At 38.6% G+C, this 22,645-nt stretch overlaps 1 protein-coding gene across 2 annotated transcripts; it reads right to left on the bottom strand.

Annotated features, from left to right (window-relative positions):
* Nucleotides 1–571: 571 nt before the first annotated feature.
* On the bottom strand, nt 572–22,645 carry TTLL1 (TTL family tubulin polyglutamylase complex subunit L1). Of its 2 annotated transcripts, XM_063354580.1 has the most exons (10): nt 22,537–22,645; nt 17,380–17,512; nt 15,339–15,547; nt 13,369–13,549; nt 12,149–12,283; nt 11,872–11,980; nt 8,468–8,611; nt 6,598–6,684; nt 5,323–5,486; nt 572–3,792 (listed from the first exon to the last, which is right to left on the bottom strand). In XM_063354580.1, exons 2-10 carry the CDS (start codon nt 17,490–17,492, stop codon nt 3,663–3,665), a joined length of 1,272 nt encoding a protein of 423 aa, XP_063210650.1. In that variant the 5' UTR covers nt 17,493–17,512; nt 22,537–22,645; the 3' UTR covers nt 572–3,662. The 2 variants fall into 2 exon arrangements, with proteins under 2 accessions (XP_063210650.1, XP_063210658.1); XM_063354588.1 differs by lacking the exon at nt 572–3,792 and having other exon boundaries at nt 5,349–5,486; nt 6,486–6,684.

Consider the following 22,645-nt stretch of genomic DNA (forward strand, 5'->3'; position numbering starts at 1 on the left):
AGCCAATCTTAGTCATCTAGAATTTCATTTATTTCAGTTTTGTTCCTTAAAACTCCCTTTGCATATGTAGGTTTTTCATGTATTAGAAGCAAAAATAACTTCAAACTTTAACCTCTGCAAAAAGCCTGTTGGAAAAGGAAATGAGGAGAAAGCAGTCTGATGTATCTAAATCACTGATCTATCGTTTTTAAAAAGAAAGCAGAATGGTATCAGGAAGAGAGGGTCACTGTATCTACAGCCTCTTTGACTTCTTGCTCTTTAAAGACGAACATTGCATTACTGAATTCATGTTTGGGTCAGCAGGATAAATTACTAGCAATACATTGGTTGGAGATCTAACTATGTAAAATGTGAAATCAACATTTGAAATCTAAATTCTAGTTCTGAGATTAAGTACTACATAACCAAAGATTCCTATTGAAGCTTTTTTCTTTTTTCCCCCCACCAATTAGTTATACTTTAGTGTTTTGATTTTGAGGTAGTAATGATAATTTACTAGATATTATACAGAGATATTTCATTGAGATATTACATCCTCAAGTGTTTGAAATATACTTTCCCAATGCTACAGAGACCAGAGAGAAGGATTTGCTTGTTCCAAATTCATAGCTCTGCAACAAAAATATTTTCCATACAAAATACTGCTCTCCAAATACTATATGTGAATGAAATATATCTGCTACACACTGGGACAGAAATCCTTATTCTTTGAAAGCAATAGTAAGACTTTCTCTGATCTAACATGGTGACAATTTTTCAGAAGTCAGGACTGGAAGACGTGCATTATTATACTGAGTAATAAGAGTGCAAGCTCAAATGAGTTGACCCTTTCCAAGCCATTAGAGAACACCCAAACAATTAAAACATTCAATCTTAGTAGTATTACAGGTAATGCCATTCCAATTCTGTCTTGTCAATGCGTTCTGCAGGCCCTGATTCAATTCACTGCCTACCTGAGAAGACACCGTTGCCAACACAGAGCACCACCTACAAACAAGTTTGGAAGAACAAAACTATTTAGACGCAACCATCAGTTTTGCTTCATGGTGAAATTATAGCTAAAAGTGGCCCCTGAATTAAGTCTCCAAGGCCTTCTACAGCAATAAAGCCTAAAAACCCAGGTGTGGTTTTGCTTTTACAATAAGCCTTCACAAAAGGGACACCGAAAGTCACTGCAGCTCAGATATGTTATGACTTCCAGATACAACAGTGGGAAGTTGACTTTTTTTTACCAGCATCTGCATTTCTCACCATACCTCTTCCCTATAAAGTCCCACCAGTGTAGGCTGCATGAACAGGGAAGAAGCTAAAGGGAAGAAGTAATCATTCCATTGTAGCCATCCTTGCTAGTGCTGCTGTTATGACAGAACAAGACTACAATAACCTCCTTTGTCCAAGCTAATAAAGAAATGAATTATAAGCCGTGGAAACTAAAGTGAGAGAAAGCTGCATTTTTCTTCTGTCCAAGTATCCTTGTTGTGTTACCTCTCTAAGGAATATAGCCATACTACAAAATACTATTTACTACAGTCTCACAGTTCCTAAGGCTGACGCTACTTCCTACTTTACCCCCAACAGGCAGCTGGGGGTAAAGCCGGAAACATCTGCCCACTAAATATCACATCATTACAACAACCCTTGATATCTGACCACACATCTACCTAAGAGTAGCACAGGTATCAAGGTTCAAGTACACAAGCAAGACTCACACTTCAAAACTGAAAAAAAAACAACCAACCACCAACGAACCAAACACAAAACCCCAGCCCCAACAACTATGAGACCTGGAATTTAGAGGAGCTTTGCTATGCTGCAGTAATCATCTTTTCTTAGCCTTATTTCAAGAGCCAACTTGAATGTGCTTTTCTAGAGGCCAGTGAGAAGATTCAAGTCTCATGACCAGAGAATCAGTTGGATTTTGGTCTTTATTTTAATGGAATATACAAGATTAACCAAGATGAGGATTACACTTGGGAGTGACTCATGCAGTCTACGTACTTCATTCTTTACTTCAAGGATGAATCCCAGATCACGTGTAAGGATATTGGTCAGCCCAGCCCACATCTGCCCTCCCTTGGGAGCCCAAAACTGCTCTTGCCGGATTCTGTTCAGACTGAGAGTCATCAGCACCAACTGTCCCAAAGGCCGCAGTTTGTGACCAGCTGCCCTCTTCTAGAAGGACCTTCAAAAGCAGGAAAAGGACTGACATTTTCTGTGGTGCAGGTGATCTGTTTTACGCTTTCAAGAAACTCTAAACTTTTGGGAGAGGTTAAAGTTCACTTTGCATACACTTTTAGTGGCCTGCCACATAGGAGGGCAAAGCACGTAACCCGCTGTGGCAGGCAGACTGAGTATCACTGCAGTAGTGGCATCCAGATTAGAGTGTATTATGGTTACATGGACATTTGCAACTCTCAGCCTCCTTCATCTTTCTCTCCCTTCATCTTCTTTCTCACAATACTCCACCATCCAAAAAAAAAAAAAAAAAACCATAAAAAGGGGGGAGGGGGAAGGAGAATAAAGACGACCAAAACTACACATCGACATTTATAAATAACCGCCCAATAACTGGTGGAAATGCAAGTGGAAGCAACAGCCAATCACAGACCCAACTAGTTTATTTATATGCTATGCTGTTAGAAGACTGAAATACCTATTTTTAACTTTTGCTCTATACATTTTGGTAGGTAATCATCACAACTTTTGTAATAATCAGAGCTACCAGAAATAGCTTACCACGTGCAACAATATTTTTGTTATAGTGCACAAAAAATATACAAAAATATACAGATAATGTACTTCCTATATACATACATAAATACTCAAAGAGATTCTGGTGCAAATAAGGATTTATCATCAGCTTCAAGCAACAAGATTTATTACAGTATGTAGTTGTTCTGTCTGTTTTTCCACAGACATGCATTATCTTGAAATAAAAATGGCTAATGAAATAATGCATCAAAATACCATTTGAAACACTCCCTTCAGTCCAAGAATATTTCTACCTTTAAAGAGTTAGCAGCTCAAAGCACTTAAATGAAATTAAAAAAACCCCAAACCCTCAGCATATAAAGAGCTGCTTTTCTACTTCTTAATACTGGTTATAAATCATTAGCTGCATTAACTGACAATAGCCTCAACTCCATGCATTGGTATTTCTTCTAGTTGCTCTTCTTTTACTAGCAAGAATCTGAACAATCATTGTGACAATATTAACACTCACCACTACAACACTTTTACAGAATCCACAGCTCATTTATTATAGGGGCTTAGGGATAGGCTACTATAGGAAATAAATAACATCCACAACAGCAAGGCATTTCTTTCAGAAAGCATATTTTGAGTTGTCATCTTTATAAAGAAAGTATAAAGTTGTCATCTTTATAAATAATCATTACTGAGAGAACATTAGTTTATGCAAAGTATATGTATATAAAATAATTATATATACATATTATATAAATTATTGTAATAATCATCAAGTCAGTGTATGTCTAGTACAGTTCCTGGTTTTAGACTGTTTATTTCACTTCTTTTCAAAGGCTGTATTGCCCTCTTTTAATATTTCCCACATGCAACGCAGCAAAATAGAGGAATATGTTCAAAACTGCATTTTTGTTCACGATGTCTTCCTACCAAGAGTGCAGCTGTTTGTTCTGTTATCACTTCCAGGTGGTTAGTACAGGCTTTCCTGAATCTCTTGCACGATTTCCTTTTACTCCACTGGACTGGCCAGAACGACTTCGCAAGTCACGATCAGGCCCATCACTTTGCGCCATCTCTTCATCATATCTGAAAACAAGATAACCCATTCAATGCCTTGTCCTGCTATTCACTACACGAACAAGAGTGGGTCCTCTATATTCTATTTTGCTTAACATCTAGCACTGGAATTTAATATAAGCTGTTCTACACACAGGTTTACACACGCATAGTTTGATATGCAGCTATTATTCAAGGAAGTATACTACCATATGATATTACAATACAGACCAACTGAAATACTTTCAGCTACTTTTTGAAAGAAACAAATCATCTGGCAGCTTTGGTTGAACTCCTGAGTTTGTGAAATGTTATGCTTGTGAAATTTCACACGTACTTCTGTATTTCTCCTCACTACGTAGGTCTGTGGTTAAGCAGGAACATAAGACTGCTGGCAATTTTAATAAAGTCTTAAGCTATTGCTTCAAACAGCGGCTTGTTAGCTGCAGTGCTAAAAAACTCCACTGTTGCATCGGAGAGCGAGTAGGGAAACAATGAGGTGAACAGTGTGCTTAAATTAAATGCATTTGATGACATATATTTTGTAACACTTAACCACAGTGACAAGTAGTTATTTAAATATCTAAGCCCATTATGGCCTCAGATAACCTCAGTATATACTTACCCCTCAGCCGCCATGCAAATTCCAAGCAGAAGTTGGCTATAGATGCATAAAGACAATACTACAATATTTTGTAGAACAGTCATAATATACACTTAGTTACACTATTGTATAGGTATTCACAGCTATCATGTATATAACATTCATTAAAACTTAACTGATAGTTCATCCAACACAAATACAGTTAACTGTCTTTACTAGAATATAGAAAGAGTACTTAAGATCAGTGTGAACTAGTGGATCAGCTACATACATAACCACATTCCTGACATATTGAACAATTGCACCACTAGTGCTAGAGAACCTGTCTGAACATTTTCTCAAAAGATATGAGAAACTGTATCATCAATATGGTATTTAAATCAGCATTCCTCTGTATAAGACCAATAAATCCTAGATAAGTCCTTCAGACACTCCAATGTAAAGAACTCCGTCTCCTTCATTTCTCTCTTTGTAATACAGATTGGGGAATTTAAAAAATACCTAAAAAACTAATTTTTATTATATCCATGAAATGCAGGAGTCAAGTGGCATCATTTCTATGAACTGAGAGAAAATTTGTATCAAATAGCTATTATATCTATTTAACTACCATCTATATATTACATTTAATACAATTAAAGTTCTACACATGTAGAAGACAAACACTCTCTTTGCCTTTATCCCTCAAATCCAGCTGCTGGAAGCTCAGAAGGTGCAGGCAGGGGCCTACCAAGCAAGTAACATTCCCTCTGGAGATAAGGTGAGGTAACCCTGCTTTAGTGCACGTCCACCTCCCACGTTGCTATTGCAGCACCAAAAAAATGAAGTGGCACTTTGTGCTCATTTTTCACATTAGAATGAAGTTCACTTTATCTCTGTCATCTACATTGCACATTAAAAAAGTGAGGTGACTGAAAAACATTTGCATATATATAGAGAACACTGATAAAACTTACAAGACTTCATAATTCCCAAGAACCTCTTTTGGTGGAGATTTATTCCATTTACAGTCTGGAATTTCCCCATTAGGCACAGCAATGTTAAGTGTGTCATTAATAAGATTATACTTCAAGATGCGATCATTAGCAGTACTGGAAGTAAGAGAAGGGGAAGCATTAACCTACAAAAGAAAAAAAAAATGTCAGCATCAATTTTTTGAGTGTTATATAGTTCTCCAAACAGCATGTGTCATGACTATATGTACTATGTGGGAAACTAAGACTCAGCGTCTCAAAGCACATCTTTCAGTTCCTCAGATACTAGAAGGAATCCCCCACTGGGCATTTTTCTTTTTACTTAAAAACAAAAGCATCACACCACTAAGTGTCTGCCTTGTCAGCCTGAAGATTTTTGTTGAGACTAGATTCGCCAGGGTTAATCGACAAGACATAGATTTCAGGGCTTACACTTTGCCTGGTTCACTCCAACAGCTGTTATATACAGGAATCTGTGGGTTTCTTCTAGGTAAACAACTTTTATTTATGTTCTTAATCTGAGTTCTCCCCTGTTAAACTGTGAGCTGGAGAAACACATACGTCATCTCTAGTCAAAGCACTACATTGCATCTTGTTTTAATTAAAACTGGGCTTCATTTAACATCTCTCTTGTGTTCCACATTTATTATGGAGAAGTGGTATCAGAACAATAAACAGGTTTTTTTATATTTTTTTTTATAAAGTCCATTTACCTTTGATCTTTCACTTCCAATTAGATTGAGAAGGAAGAGGGCTGTTTATAATTTATTTTGAACTTACAGATCCAAAGTTAATACACTACAGAGAAATCTACGTGAAAAAAAAGCCTTCCAAATATCCCAATTATCCTTTGTGTGCCCCTTTTCTATCCTCTCAAGCTGCAACATTAAGGCCATGACAGCATTTAAGTTTGATGTTACGCTCAAGCCAATGCCAATCTTCCAGCTACTGATACAGTATCTAATAGGGCTGCTAACATTCAGGCTGCCTCTGAAGTCCAATTGTATGGATGCACTGGATTTAAAAGACAAAACAGAAAGCCACAAACAAATAGAAACACGAAACAAATAGGAAACAAAAGCATATCCTAGCTGGGTCATCACATGGCCCATTTTACTTTCCAGCATTTTTCTTAATCCACTTACCTGAGGAACAAAAGATATTGTTTCAAAAGAGGAAAGACTACAGTGACATCTACTTAGTTTTATTCTGTGAAATGAGAAGGAAGCTTCGTTCCTGTATTTTTTGTATCTTTACCTCAATTAGCCATGGTTTAAGCTTGTCATCAATGATAATGTCATATCCATAGCACTCAAAGCAGTGTTTATCATTATTCATAACAGGCTAATTAAAAAAAAAAAAAAAGAAGAGACAACAATATTAAAATCAACAATTCAATAAGTAACCTAATTACACACTTCGTTTGCTAGAAACCACATGCAATTACATTATGAATCTTCTACAACAGTTTTCAGCATTGTAATTCTAATAAAAGCTTGCTAACTAGTAAGTTCAGGATTGCCTCTTTTTTCCAAGCTGTACTGTAAGTAAATATTTCAATATTAATGATTGCATTAATGCCAACTACTAAGTTACATTACTTTTACATTATGTTTCTAGCGTGAAAATAAAAGTGGTTTCATATTTTGCAAAAGTAATAGCAATATTTAAAGCCTGCACACATCAGGAGAAATCAGGAAGTTATAAAATTTACATAACATAGCTTCACATAATCATGAAATCTTTAAATTTCAGAAAAGGAGACTTATTCAAATACATTTCTTTAACTATACTCTGTAACTATGCAGACATTTGTGGTCAAACAATTACCAGATACATTTTAAAATTATAATTAGCCTAAATCAACTATGATCCCAAAAGCCAAGAGAGACCAAGGACCAAGTTGTGCTGAGATGCACATCCTCTAGGGAATCAGTAGTTTTCCAGTATCTGCTAAACATTTGCAGTATGCATGGTAAGACTTTTCTTCTATGCAAATCTCACCAGATCTTTTAAAGAAACCTTTGTAACAGATTAGTGCGATGATTTCCCCTAGACTAATAATGAAAGCTTTTCAGTTCTTCAGGGAGTGAAAGGGGGAAGGAAGAACGAGCATCTCTCACTGCATTTGCCATTGTCAGAAAGACAGAGGACCAAAGTGTTGCATGGTCAGTAATTCTCAACACTTTCTCCTCTCTTTTAAGGTTCTGCTAACATTTGTATTAAATCCTTTTTCTTCTCATCTGGTTTCAAATTTGATTGCACATCAGAGGCTGAGTTGAGCTATCCTTCCCCATCTCCCACTCATCCGCACTTCACGACCTTGCCCCTCTTTCTCCTGCTGATTCTGGTGTTCATATGGTCCTTCAGTGAGGTGATTCGGCTTATTACATTGGCAGAACACTAAGATAGTAATTGTCAGTTGGGTGAGTGAGCTGATTCAGCTCATGACGGAGCCAGGACCAACCCAAAAGAGATGACACGACCATGCACTTGGGAATAGGACAGTCCTTGGCATCAGTGAGCTCTTCAGTTACCCCAGCTGACCCACAGGGTGATACCTGCTCTCTAAGGGACTCATGGGATATTACCCAAACGCTAGAAAGTCACTCAAGCATAGGATTGGTTGCTACTTTTCTTTGCTTTTTTTTTTTAAATATGAGGTTGTGATAAGTATGTGACTCGTGTATAAAAGCGGTGAAAGTAAGTTATGTAACTCTGCTGAACTAATAGCCTTACATTTTCTTTGATAAATTGTCCTCCAGAGCTATTTTTTCTTTGACACATTTGTTATTGCCGAAATGACGTCACGCAACTTGGCAGAGCTCAATTCTATTCACAAGGGCAGTATCAAGTCATATTAAATAGTTCACAGAGCCCTCAAGGAAAGACATGCCCAGAGAGCACACCCAAGATGCACAGACAGCTCACTCACCCACCCAAGATTCAAGTTCACTCAGCTCAGTGAAATCGAGAGATAACAGAATTGCAGAAATCAGCATCAATGCCATCACTCAAACAGCAGGAAACAGATTTTAGGGGTTTTGATGGCAAACTCGCTTTCATGGTTACCAGAAGCCTGTGGCCGTAATGCTATCGCTGGCAGCATTCCAGGAACGGTACTCACTGCAACAGCCTTCAGTGACTGCACAATTATCCAGTGAATTTCATCAAATAATTTGTTTGTGACTTCCTTTCCACGGGTGCTCTCCAGATACAGTCGTAAGTTACTCACTGTCCACTTGCCTCCATGGATATGATTGTAATCATCCTGAAGAGTTAAGAAGTTAATTCAGCCTAAGATTTTGAAGTTGTTCAGCAGTTTTGTTTCATTCACACAAAAAAATCCTACTTATACTTACATGCAAGTATTGCTCTAGAAACAAGCTCAGCAAGTTGCTTTTACTCTACAGCTTTATGAAGACTTCTGTTTTACTTTGAACTGCCCACTATATAAACAACTGTCTTTATTATAGCTGTATATGTTTATATCACACATTGCAAATCAAGTAATAAATCTTTCTCAGAAGAAAAAAAACAACTCTACTTTGACAGTTTTATAGTAAAACATAATTTATGATTGGGAAATACAAGTTTTAAAACGTGAAAGGAAAGAGTTGAACTTTTTCCTCCTCTGGGGATAAGGGAGAAGTAATTAAGTCAGCAATAGACAAATTTAACTGAAGTTAGCTGTTTTAAAATGCAGCACTTGAAAGCGCTTGTCTGTGTTTATTCATTTAAAATGCGATTTGTCTGTTTCCCAAAAGGCGGACACTGTGTCTTCTTAATGGTGATACTGACAACAGTTACATTCAAGAGGACAGTGAGTTTATTTTTAAAGGTTTATTTTTCAGGTAATTCAGTATTTTGATATAGAAAAAACACTAAGTGCTACTGAAACAGATCAGGGGAAAAAAGGAGGTTACCTTATATTTGTCTTTTCAGAGGTTATCAAGGCTCTGCTCTATATTCTCTTTAAATGGAAAGACAAAAGCAAACCGAGGGTATTCTTACTGATGTAAAGACACACATCCGGACCACAAATAACTCTCAGAATAAATGTTTTGTCCCTCTATAAAGGTTCTCCTCAGAGCATTTCTAAGAATTAATGATTGTATGCACACTAAATTATAAAACACAGAATGCACAGAGCAGAAAAAAGTTGTCAGAGGAATGAAATCTCTTGTCCTCTAAGACAAGGTCAGAGAAGCCTCTATCTATTTTTAGGCTTTTTCTACAGCTCCCCCCTTAGTAAATTTGGAAAACTGGACTGTACAAATAAAGATCTGAAACACTGTTCTCAGGACTTGCTGCATGGAAAAAATGTCTTGAGATCAGATTCCAGCAAGGGAACAGAGATCAAAGTTTCAACCCTTTTTGCATTTCAGAACAAGTACTCAAATCAAAATAGATTGCAACTGGGTAGAAAAGCTTTACACAATCATAGCTGTTTAAAAAAAAAAAAATAAAACAAAGTAGAATATTGCAGGTTACTTAGAAGATCACTAACTTAAAATAATTAAGTAGAAGAATTACTGTTGTTTTGTTTGTATTACACATGCAGTGAATAATGACTTAGAACTGTCTTGTCCAGCACAAACATTGCAATGTACACTGACTTACCCCCCTTCCTTCATTTTCTCCTTTCCCTCTCCCTGATATTGAATTGTACGCTTTTCCAATTAGGGATGCTTTCCCATGAGCTTGTAGGGCTCAAACACAATGTAACTCTATGGTTCACATAGAGGTTACAGTAGAGATTAACAGCTAGAACTTAAAGAGTTTTTCCAGACGTCATCGTAATTTTGACAAATCACTTGACAGTTCAAATTAGGTTCTTGTTCTAAAACTCTATAGCCTAAGTGCCTCCAAAGTTACAAGACACCTTTAAAAACGGAAGGGTAGATAGGATGGACATAGTGGCTCTACATTAAACTTTTCTCACTTCTTTCTGCAAACCTCAACAGGTATTAGCAGTTCAGAATTTCTAAAAAGTTTTTCAAATACTCTAGTAATGACTCCACATCTTTAAGCTATTATTTCTGTTGTCCTTTCTTCTCTCAAAGTGACCTCACCGCTACTTTCACTTCTACTTTTATTTGGGAGAAATCTTGAAGGCCATTCTTTAACTGGTAGAGAAGATGAAAGGGTGCGTAATAGTGGGATAGGCAACATATCACATGCCTCGCTTGTTCACTGCTACCGGCAACTGCACCGTGATTTATGTTTTAAGTTGTATGAGATCTGCTTTCAACACAACTAATTCTCAGTCTGCCCTGTCAAACAATAATGTGTTTGAAGCACTTCGCAAATCAGCACCTGAGCAAGAAAATATTTGTCGTGCTGAAAAATGCCATATTTTGACACTTCCCTGGTTTATAACTACCGCCATAAGTGATATTTATAATTCACATTGTTGTTACAGGAATACCCAGATAAAAACAGTTCTGCTATGTTGCACATCTTACAGAACAAAAGGAGACAAGGCACATTTAGCAAGGTTGCAATTTAAGATACACTATATGTATCTTGCATGTGTATACACATATGAGTATATATATGCATAAGTGTATGCATATGCATATGTACACACACATTTTCCATACTCTTAAAATAAAACCTATGAAATTAGGAAGTGCGACAATAGAGCTTTAATTACTGTAACAGAGGCATGGTTTATAAATCACAGACTTCCGCTAAAAATGCAAAAGGGACAGTCATCATCATCAAGTGGATTCCCTGAAGAAACAAGGCTTGTGCAGTGACAGTGTATGCCCAGCTGTTCATGTCACCCCTGACCCACTAGCCTTTCCTCCTACTGGCGAATTTCAGCCTATTTTGACACAGGGAAGTGCTGTCAAAGCTATCAGGTTTCCACATGTTTTATGAATACCAATGGCAAATTATAGGACAGAACTTTTCTGCAGGCAGAGCTCCATCTTTGTCCATTCAAGAGGAAGCCACCATCTGGCCAGGCAGCAAACATTTATCTCCAAGCTCACAACTGCACATTCCCTTTCTTACCCAGAGAAGGAAGCTGGGGGCGGGGGGCAAACCTAGGAAGAAGCTGGAAAGTACTGTGATGAATAAGTACTAGAAATAGGAAACCTGAATTAACTGCATGGGAGAGAGAGAGAGGGAAGGGGAGATCAGGAAGGCGATATTGAAGTGTTATTATAAAATACAAATCCACAGGAACCAGGCTTCATTAATTCCACTGCTCACAGAATCAACTGCTAAGTGAGCATATTAGCATTTAAATGACAGGAGACTAGAAAAAAAACCACCCTGCTTTTAACTACTGCAAGTCAATACTGAGATATCACAGTCTATTCCAGAGCTGCAACTTGTTATCTTGCATACTTTTCATCTGCAGTCTTCTGAAATTTATTTGTAAGTTCAAGATGAAGTATTTTAATTGCAAGATGATGAAGAATATGACAAATAAACTTTTTTATTCCAAGTTTTTTGGGACAATGTAAGAAAATCAGTCTTGCTACAAAAGAGCACCTAGGAACTCAGTACACTTACCCCATGTTTCTGAATGGCAACATTTGTAAGATGTACAAACATGTTATCCAATTCACTTGTACTTGGTGTATATTTTACTGTGCAAAACCGGCAAAATCCAAGTTTATACCTTAAATGCAAAAAGTCATTAAAATGTGTTAAACCCCAATAAGAAATAAGGAAAAGAGCATCCTAGGATACCATGTACATGTTAAACTTCTTTGTGCAATGCGTGCAACACTATTTTGACTACATTAAACATTCTCTCAAAACAAAATACAAATATATACAATCTTACATGTAACATCTCAGTGGACGATACGTAGATACTAAAACATATAGACGAAGATCAAATTTCTTTCCACCAATAAGTAATGGATTGTTGATGTAAAGAGAAATCACATAGGCTTCTTTGGAAGACTGAGATACAAACCTGAAAAATACAAACCATGTTTCAGAATGTAACAATTGCAATGACACAATCTGCTAAGTCTCTTTCCTCTTTAGAAGCAGTCTGTAAGTTTTGGATTGACAGAAATCTTGCACCTTTTGCCAAGATAATGTATAAAGTTGTAGTGGTTAGTAATACACACTTGGCATCAGGCATTACATACTAAAAAAAGTTAAAAATACTAAACACATGACCAAGATCAATGAACCATTTAAACTCAGTTTTGAAGTAAACAGGGTAGCCGACCGAACTATTCAGAATGCCGCTCTACCAGCCAGTCTTTTCCTAGGAGAGCATTTAGAGCTTGGCATGGTTCAGACAAGCAAAGAGTATGTATGACATTACATTCATTAGTTAAGGTCTTATACTCCTAGAATATTTGTATTTATGCTTAATGTGCAATTGCAAACCACTGTGAAAAGCTAAGATAACTTTCAGACTGTGACATTCTTCAGATTCCAGGCCAAATGGAGGGGGGAAGACTCACGCGATATTCGGCCAGTCGCTTTATAGCAGGAAAAAAATTAACATTAGTTGTGTGATCAAAACTTTCAGTAGACAGAGAAAAACATAGATTGCTAACCTGTTTCATCCATTTGAAAGTAGATCGCCAACATGAGGTGTATCATTTTGTGCTCCAAACAGATAGTGTCTTTATTTCATATAAATGCTTTGTACTAATTTAAAAAGTGATTTAATATATATTAAATAAAATAATTATTGAAATTGCTTAGGGAAAGATTTTTCTCTTGCTTCCTGTTATTTAATAATATGAAGCAGAACAATTTATTTTTGTGCAATTTTTTCCCCCAACAACACTGAAAATATTTGTATAAAGAATAGTTAATTGAACCGTTCTTTGTACCTCCTTATACCAAAACAAGTCGTATTAAAATCTGCTTGAAGGAGGAAGTCAGATAACAACTGAGATTAAATGCAAAACTAACTATATAATGACAAAGCAATAATAACGAAGTACTTTTCCCATGCATCAGATAATTAGCATGTTGATGAAGTTCACCTGATTATAGAAAGTACAATAAAGGGTTTGCGTTTTAAGAACTTACGAAGATGTTTTGCTATCTCGAGACCATTTTTTAATTTGGGAGAGTTTGTTGATTAGAAATATTCCTTTTCCTTGAGCTTTGCCACAAGGTTTCATAATCCAAGTGCTGGAGGGATTTTTTCTGAATTCTTCAACAAAGAGATTATAATCGGCAGGAAGCATAAAAGTAACAGGAACAAAATCTGAGTTAAGGGAAAAAAAAAAAGGTGCACAATTAAGGACACTGTATCTGGTAAGGCTATTGACAAATACAGACTAAAAAAAATTTCAGTCTTTTCAGTTTTCCAGCCTGGCATGATCCACCTTCATTAAGACTCATGTTGCTTTTTACCTCATTTAAATTCTAGTTGTAGTTTTTACTTAAACAAACAGTTGCAAAATATTGCATGCTGCTAACTTCAGATTAATAGATTTTAATTCATGAGTCAATTTTCTTCTTGTGTTTATATGCTTTGAAATTAGAGTATTACATACAATTCCAACTTAACTATCAAACCTTCTCAATTTCTTATGTCATCTTTTACCATTCCGCCAACGATTATCATTCTCTGCACATGCAAAATGTGGGTCATCTTTATTTCCACGTAACTCCCATTAGTCATTCTTATTTGCTCCACAATCAGTATTACCATGCTTACTGAAATCTAAAGAAAAGCATTTCTCGCTTTTTGCTGTCAGATTATCCTTACATCCGTCCATACAGGACTGCTTTTTTTCTTACATGGATGAATCATTTCACTTTCCCAAGATGTAAATCCACTCAACATACCCCTGGCTCTGTTTTACTCCAGTGCTTTCTGGCCTCCAAAACAACTTTACCCTCCTCATTCCTGATCTATAGCTGGTTTGGTTTTGGTTTGGGGTTTGTTTTTTTTTTTGGTGGGGTTTTGAAGTTTGGGGTTTTTTTTATTTTCTAGCAGTCATTACTTGTTCTCCAACTTCCCCCAAATTTCTCCTCTGAAGAGTTTGTTCGTTCAGTTCTGTATAGAGCTTTTCTGCAAAAGTTTAACATAGCTTTTGCTCCAGTAAAAGATTTTCAGATAATGTTGTTTCACTTTTGAACTGAAGAAACTCCAACTTGTCTCATATGAAGTTCCAAAGCGCTTTGGTTTCACCACTAATCTTATTGCAAAGTACCTTAATCCCACAATTTTCCCTCTTCAACACAATTTAAAACAAAACAAAACAACACCAACAAAAACCCAACCAACCAAGACCTCCCCCAGATTCCTCCCTGCAAACACAAAAAGCCTGGTTGCACACCTATTTCTGTACCCTTACATTCAAAAATAATAATTTCATTATCACTTCATCCAATGTTGCTTCAGTTAATGTTGCACTGTTAAATTTAGTCTTCTTTAAGGACCTTACTACTTACAAAACTAAGTCTAAATACAACTTCCATGCATACAAACTGGGTTTGTTCTCCTCCTTGAATACTGCTGAATACTAGCAAGTACACAGTGGAAGAATTGGGCCTTAGTGCTGTGGTAACAGAAATGTTCAATCTTTTATTCCTGCTTTGTCTCTAATTTCAATAAAGATCCCAATCGCGTGACATCCTCTCTATTCCTCTCAATTTGTAAAATATTAGCCATTATCCTTCAAAGCAAGGTTTGTGAAAAGCTTTGAAAATATAGTATTTCATATGAAATATTCACTGCTACTTTTTTTATCGCTTTCACTATTCTTGTGTTTCCCTATGCTCTAATGACAGATTTGAGGGGAGAGAAAAAGAGAAGACAGAGAGAGAAGGTTATTAGGTTTGCTATTAGGTTTGCAGAATGCAGCAAATAATTTTAGGACAAAGTGCACTTTATTTAATTGACAGGGACAGAGCATTTCAAGATAGTCACTTTAACGTTCTAACACTTCAGAGGTTCAGTGCCGTATGCACAGAAAAGCTAGCTCAATTCCAGGTTATTGACCATGCGGGAAAAAAGATTAATGCTTACAATGAGAACCACATACCCAAATAAATATATTTCCCATTTTCATCCTTTTCTGCAAGAGGACTTCCTTCTTTCTCAAGTTCTTTTCTGTAGCGCTTGATATTCTTTACCATCAAATCTTTTCTGGTCAGTTCATAGTGGTTTGGGAAATGATTGACAATTTGGTCATCAGAGAGGCGGTAACCAGTTTCCACACTGAAAACATTTCTGATTGTTTGTACACTCATCCTGAAAGCAAAGACAGATACCAAATGATTTTTACCAAGAAACACAATTCAGGAGGACAAAACTGAAATTATATTGTTACATTAATTTCATCTTCTCTCCATCTCATTTCTCTTTATAGTATAATATTTTGCTGCACCGACAATCCAACATATCCCGAACTTCTATGAGAAAAACCAATGAAATCCTGCCAGAGGGTTTATTGATCCCTCTACTACTACTGAAATTGGCACAGAAATTGAGGAAAGGAAGATGAAAACTTGGTCCTACTGGACTCCGGCTTGCGGACAGTCAGGTCAACCCCCAGCAGGGCCTAAAAATGACTGATGCATACCCAAATGCTACAGAAGCATCTTTCTAAATCTGTTACTTCACACTCTGGAAATTCAGCTTTCCTCTTAAAAAAAAGCCACAAAAATAACTTCCTAGTGACTACCTTGCTACTCCAATTGCAAAGGACTTCAAGCATATGAACTGAAAACAGTGATTCAGAGATCTTGCTAAAAACACTTGTAAACACCAGATCAGAGGGCTGCAGTGACAAAGTCATCAAATCAGTTATCTACTTCATTTTTCACAGAAGATAAGAGCACGAGAAGATAAGAGATACGAAGAATTTTCTGTATTAGATGTCTCACATTGGAAATTTAGGAATATTTCCTGAATGCCATCAATCCGCTACGTTATCATTTCAGGAAGAAAAAAACACAACCCTAAATCAAAACAAAACAACCAGTCACACAACAGTTTCCATAAGTGCCCTGTTCCCCCACTCCCCCCTAACCGCATTCCAAAAGCATGAGCAGATTACTAGATTCCTACCCATTTAAATAAGTGGTTCACAAAGGGTACATTTGGCAGCACAAACTGCCATTCTGTCGTATTTGAAAGGGACAATATAAATTGTTTGGTTTACTTAAACAGTATTGTTTCTGCCAATTAAAAGATTACTGCATTCTAGGACAGCACTTTACAGTCTTATATTAGACAAATGCCAAATAAGAAGCTAGATTATTTATTGTCCTCCTTTCACCATTATCTTGATTTAATTTCACATTCACTCTCAGTATTGAAACGCCAAATAATTAGTCTGCATATAAATCATTACCATGAAGGAGAAGGAAAGTACAGTTCTCAAGGCCTTTATTACAGGAGCCTGGACTCTGGTAACAGGGCAAGCCCCTGTCACACTGATAAAAGAATATTTTATCATATATTGGAACTGTGTACTCTGGGATTATTTTCCTTATGTTGTGTAGCCAGAAAATTTTGGGAAAAGATACATTCAAAGATTCCCCTCAGGCCACAAATGCCCTCCAACAGTAAATGAAAAATCCTGCTTACTGCATAAAAAAAAAAAAAAAAAAATCAAATAAAATCAGGTATCACATTTCAAAACAAAAAACACTGAGCACAGCCTTTGCCCTGGACTTTTTACAATTGGTATTCCCAGAAGTAATTGATATCTTGCTAGGTCAGTGACTTTCCACACCTTGACAAAAAAACCCTTGGCAAACTAATGCTACATGAGATCAGTAGCATAGGAATGGATTCGTGCAGATGGGACCTTCTGCCCTGAGGAACACAAATGACTTCAGCAGGTCTGCACAGATACAGGAATGTACCAATGCAAATCTGAACAGAAGACCAGCAACAGCATAAGACATTACAGAAGCAATAAAACAACATTACACTCTTAGCAGCACTGCAGTAAATCAGTGACAATTTCTGCATCTTTCTTTTTTCAGTATGCACTTTAATATATTATTAATGGTATTAACATAAGATGGTAAAATGCTTCACAAATTTAAAATTGTTATTTTTAACGTACTTACCAATAAAAATTCCAGTCTTCATTTTCTGCCACCTGAATCCAGCCTCTTTTTTCAAAGTTGTTTATCAGAACAGACTTTTCTATGTCAGTTACCCATTTCACTTTTCCTGCCATTATTCTAAAGCAGAATCAACCTGTTAGCAAAGAAACATTTAAAGATGTGAAGTTGAAAACAGGGGAGAATACAAACCAAGAAAGTGAGAAAAAAGTGGCATCTAGAAAGCACTTTAACGTAAGTAAAATAGAAGTAGTAAATTAATTTAAAAATCAAGGAAAATAACATTTTAGGTTCAGACTGAAACCCTGCATTTGTCAACTGGACAACTAGAAACAAGGACACTACTTACAAGGACCTTTCACACTCCCCAGCCAATCCATCTTTCATGAATGGGCACATAACTCATGTCTCCCCCTAAATACACTAATGACAGAAATCGCTATTGTACACTTACTGGGTAATGTTTACAGAACCAAGCACAGAGCACAGACATTTTATTATTTCTAACCAAGAATTAGATGCATATAAGTTTTTGCTTTGTTTTGAAGTAGGAGAGTTCACATGGATCACTTAGTGACTGTAGAAGAAAAGTAAACGATTCCAAGAGAAATCCCTTACATGCTCTATCATGAATTAGGATTTGCTATACCGCGAGGAAAGGAACCAAAGTAAAATTACCAACTTTATGTTTTCTTCTCTGTATTTCATGCAGCCATGATTGTGCTTTTTGCTCCAGCTGGAGGGGATATGGATAAACCAATACCACTAAATCCTTGACAGCAGGATTTCCCCAAACCTAAGGAACAGTGCTTATAAGCTGCATTTCAACTCATGACACCTAGGTGTCACTTTCTGCATTAGATCTCTCATTTGTCCAGATCAGCCTTTTCTGTTAGGATCAGGTGATCATTCTGGCTGGAAGGGATCTCCAAGAGGTCTCTTGTCCAGCCTCCCACTCAATGCAGCGTTAGCTATGAGGTCAGGCCAGGTTGCTCAGAGCTTTATCCAGCCACATTTTGAAAAACTCCAAAGATTTACGGATTCTCTGGGCGTCCTGTCTCACCGCTTGACTGGCCACATGGGGAAGGGTTTATTCCCATATATTTTTCCACATATTCTGAACCTCTCTTCTTTCACCTTATACCTGTTGTCTCTCATCTTTCCACCCTTCACCATGCTAAGGAACCTCGGTGTATCTTTTTGATAGCTTCCTCGTAGGTACAGGCAGGCTGCTTTTAGGTGGCCCTAGAACCACCTCTTCTCCAGGCTGAAGAAACACAGTTGCCCCAGCTTCTTCTCACCAGACAAATGCTTCAGCCCACTGCCCATCTTGGTAACCCTCCGCTCAACTCACTCCAGTTCATTGATGTCTGTCTTGTTCTGGGAGGCTCAAGTGTATTGGGTTTGTGTGTCAAGGTTTTGGTAGCAGGAGGGCTATAGGGATGGCTTCTGTGAGAAGCTATTAGAAGCTTCCCCCGTGTCCGATGGAGGCAGTGCCAGCTGGCTCCAAGATGTACCCACCGCCAGCCAAGGCTGGGCCCACCAGTGACAGTGGTAGTGCCGATCTGACTACTGAAACGATGCTCTTCCCCCTCAAACCAGGACGTCCTTCATGCATACATAGCCTAGAGCCAAAACCTACAATCCAGCTGATGTGGACAGAACACTATATTTTATAAAATGAACAACATATTTACCCCATCTCTCAGTGGTGAAGCCCAGCCTCCCAGGATCTAGGCCTGATTGATATAAAACTATTAAGCAAGCTAACATATTCATAAGCAAATGATAATAACTGATAAGGCCGGGGGTAGACAGCTCTCATAAGCAGTTTCAATATTGCTGTTTACTCTTTCTGCAGTTCATTCCACAAATTAGTTTTACAATTGCAGCCTAATGAATTTTCCTAGTTTCACAAAAATCAACCACAGAGAAGTGCTGATTCAGAAGAAAATCTCTTTGACCCAAAAGCAGATTCTTTGGCACATACCTCTCTCCCAAGAACAAAAACCACCATGCAAGGGAGTGGGAGACACACACACATAACACCATCTACTGCTCCCTCTACATATACTTTTCCATTAAAAAGTCAATTAAAACTTCAAATTACCTTCACTAATGTAGTACTGTAACTAATGCAAGTAAGTAATGAATGTAGTTAATACAATTTCTGCAATATTGGACTGGAATTCAAGGGGTCAGTTTCTGGAATTCAGTTTCTAGGACTAGATATGGAGATGCACATCTGCTAGCAAGCTAACACCCCTATGGTTTCACTCTTCCTGGGAGGCATAGCCCATTACATAGTGCTCCCACTTTTTCCTTCCTAGATTATTTAAACTCCACAGGGCAGAAATGTTTACTATTAGACTTCCATTTCAAAGAGTTTTAGACACACTTATTTTTATTCACATTGATAAAACAAGTTGAAATCAAGCTTAAATAGACAGATAGAAATGAGTATACACAGGCCCAGGGTCTTTTTTGTCTGTGCTTATGCCGTACCTAGTTCTACAAGGTTGTGATCTTTCTCTGGGCCTTCCAAATACTACGAAACAAAAATAAATGAAACAAAGGGATTCATTTATTTGTACTGAAGTATGTATGATTCACAATCAGTGACTCATCAGTACCACACACTATCTTATTGTGGTTTTAAAAGTTCAGGAATTAGTCAGCTTGGAATAGAATTGTCCCTTCAAAAGGAAATGCGCTAAATGCTACGATACGTTAACCAAACACAACATAAAATTTTCAAGAAGCCTTAAAATGTGTCCCCCACATATCCAAACTACCCTATTAGGTTTACCAACATCCAACACCAATGCTATACACAGAGCTGTACACACCTGTGTCTCTGTCACACGACTCCCTGATCTTGCTCCCTGCTTTGCAAGTGTCTCACTCCAGCATCCTTAGTACATAAGCTACAAGTACCCTCAGGGCTTGCTCTTCCAGAAACGCTGCCTCAGACAAATGTAGCTGCCTGCTCCTCTGTCTTTATAGCAGCACATAGCTGCCACCTCGCAAAGATTAAGAGACCTGGTGTACTGCCACAAGCAGGGCTAGCTTGCCAACACTTCTAACGCTGCAACCTCATTTCTACCCTGGGATGCGACAGCTGTCACAGCATCCATTCTGTAGGATTCTTTAGGAAGAGATTTCAACGCATGCTACACATCCTATGGCAAGGAACCCTGAATGTACTGAACTAGCAAGCGGATTTTGTGGTAGCAGGTGGGTCTGCTCCATGATTCACTGGGCTCCCAGAGACTGCATTGTTTGACTTCAGAAGCCAGAGACAATTCAACAGAAGATCCACCCACAAGGCGGCAAGCTAAAATTAAACCAAAGCTAAAAATTGAAGATAACTTCTACTACAAATAAAAATTACAAGAGTTTCATTATTTTCCTGTTCTGGGAACTTTAGGCTTTATAAAGCCATTCCACTACAAGAGGATTAAAAGGATAGTAATACAACAGCGGACTGAAAATTAGTCCTTGGTTTATGTGGACCATTTGATCATCTCAGATGATGTTTAACTGGCCTGTAAATAAAATCTGCTGATTTTGTGTAATTTGATTACTGAAACCCACAAACAAGGAGTCACAATAAATAATATAAGTTGTACCAAAAACTTCCTTATTTTCAATAATATAATTTTAATACAATACAGTTTTCCACAGGAATCCTCTAATCTGCAACTAGGTATTCTAGATAACCTCATGAGATTGCACGAGATAACCACGCATTCAAACTTATGGTCAGCTGAGATACACAGCTTCAGTAAGCATCAAAGAAGAGCTGTATAACATGGCCTTAAGCCGCATATAGGAGGGTAATGGTACAGTAAGTCAAATCCTTCTCAGAGCACCAGACCTCCTACCCAGAAGACAGGAAGCATATAGTATAAGCACAGCAGGCCTGACACTTCCCCAAAACACTGACTTTACTGGTCATGGCAACAGCACTTTAAGGAAGCCTGGCAGAAGCCAGACCCAAGGCGAGGCCTTCTTGCCCCAGCACATGACTGGAATAAATTCATAAGGTGATGGCGAGACCCCAAACCATCCCAGTCATCGCTCTTCCCGGGATTTACTGCCACTAGGGAAGCTACTCGCACTGATCACAGATCATCTTTTCATGCTGCAAATTAAGTGTATGTAAGCAGTGCCGGCGACTGCATGGGGACAAGCATTCACAGAACGGTTTGGGTTGGAAGGAACCTTAAAGACCATCTAGTTCCAACCCCCCTGCCATGGGCAGGGACACCTCCCACTGGACCAGGTTGCTCAAAAGCTCCATCCAGCCTGGCCTTGAACACTTCCAGGGATGGGGCATCCACAGCTTCCCTGGGCAACCTGTTCCAGTGCCTCACTACTACCCTTACCGTAAAGAATTTCCTCCTGATGTCCAATCTAAATCTACCCTCTTTCAGTTTGAGGCCATTGCCCCGTGTCCTGTCATTACACTCCCTGATAAAGAGTCCCTCCCCATCCTTCCTTTAGGTACTGGAAGGCTCCTATAGGGTCTCCTCCGAGCCTTCTCTTCTGATCTAGCGAGCTCTATTTGCTTCTAACAACTGAAAACATTAATTGTGGTTCATTGTTAAGTTTATTATTGGAAAATCCAGTTCGGATGATGCAATTGTGCCATCACAGGAGACCGGGAGGGCCTGCCAGAGCCAGTCCTAATATGTTAGGGATAAAAAGGAGCTGAAGAATGAAGCCGCCAGGTCACTGGACCATCGGAACTGGGGAGCCCGGGGAAGCAGACCACCAAATGCCCCAGAAGCAGACACGTGCACACCACACACACTCCCGCGAGGAACCGCAGCGAAGGCAGCCGGGCTCGGGCCTCCACCAACGCCTCACCCGTGACGGGTCTTGTCGCGACAGCGGCACGAAGAGGCTGAACCCGCCCGGCTTCTCTCCCGCCCCTCCCTGGCACCCTCCGAGAGCGGGCCCGCACGGGGAACCTGGGCCAAACGATTACCTTCCCCCTCCACCTCCCAGGAAGGGTCGCGATCCCACAGGGATCTTCAGCTGTCGCGACAATCGCGGGGAGGGAGGGGAGGAAGCCGAGCGCCTCCTCCGACGGCGGAGGGCGGCTGCAGCCCGCACCGTGCGTGTGTGTGGGAGGACCCAACCCGCGCTCACCTGCCGGCAGGAGGGAGGGGTGGCCGCCGCTCCCCTCACGGCCCGCCGTCCCCGCCGGCCGCTCCCATCACCCCCGCCCGGCCGCCGCCAGCCCCCGCTTGACCCCGCC

This window comes from Chroicocephalus ridibundus, chromosome 1, assembly GCF_963924245.1.
Source record: "Chroicocephalus ridibundus chromosome 1, bChrRid1.1, whole genome shotgun sequence".
NCBI classification, from domain to species: Eukaryota; Metazoa; Chordata; class Aves; order Charadriiformes; family Laridae; genus Chroicocephalus; species Chroicocephalus ridibundus.

Excerpts from the sequence above, each read along its gene's own strand:
- TTLL1 (XM_063354580.1), bottom strand. The coding sequence starts at position 17,492 with ATGGCAGGAAAAGTGAAATGGGTAACTGACATAGAAAAGTCTGTTCTG. Across the intron at positions 15,548-17,379 it reads GAAGACTGGAATTTTTATTG|GATGAGTGTACAAACAATCA; the intron begins GTAAGTACGTTA and ends CTTTGCTTTCAG. Across the intron at positions 13,550-15,338 it reads TGGGAAATATATTTATTTGG|ATTTTGTTCCTGTTACTTTT; the intron begins GTATGTGGTTCT and ends CCCTTAACTCAG.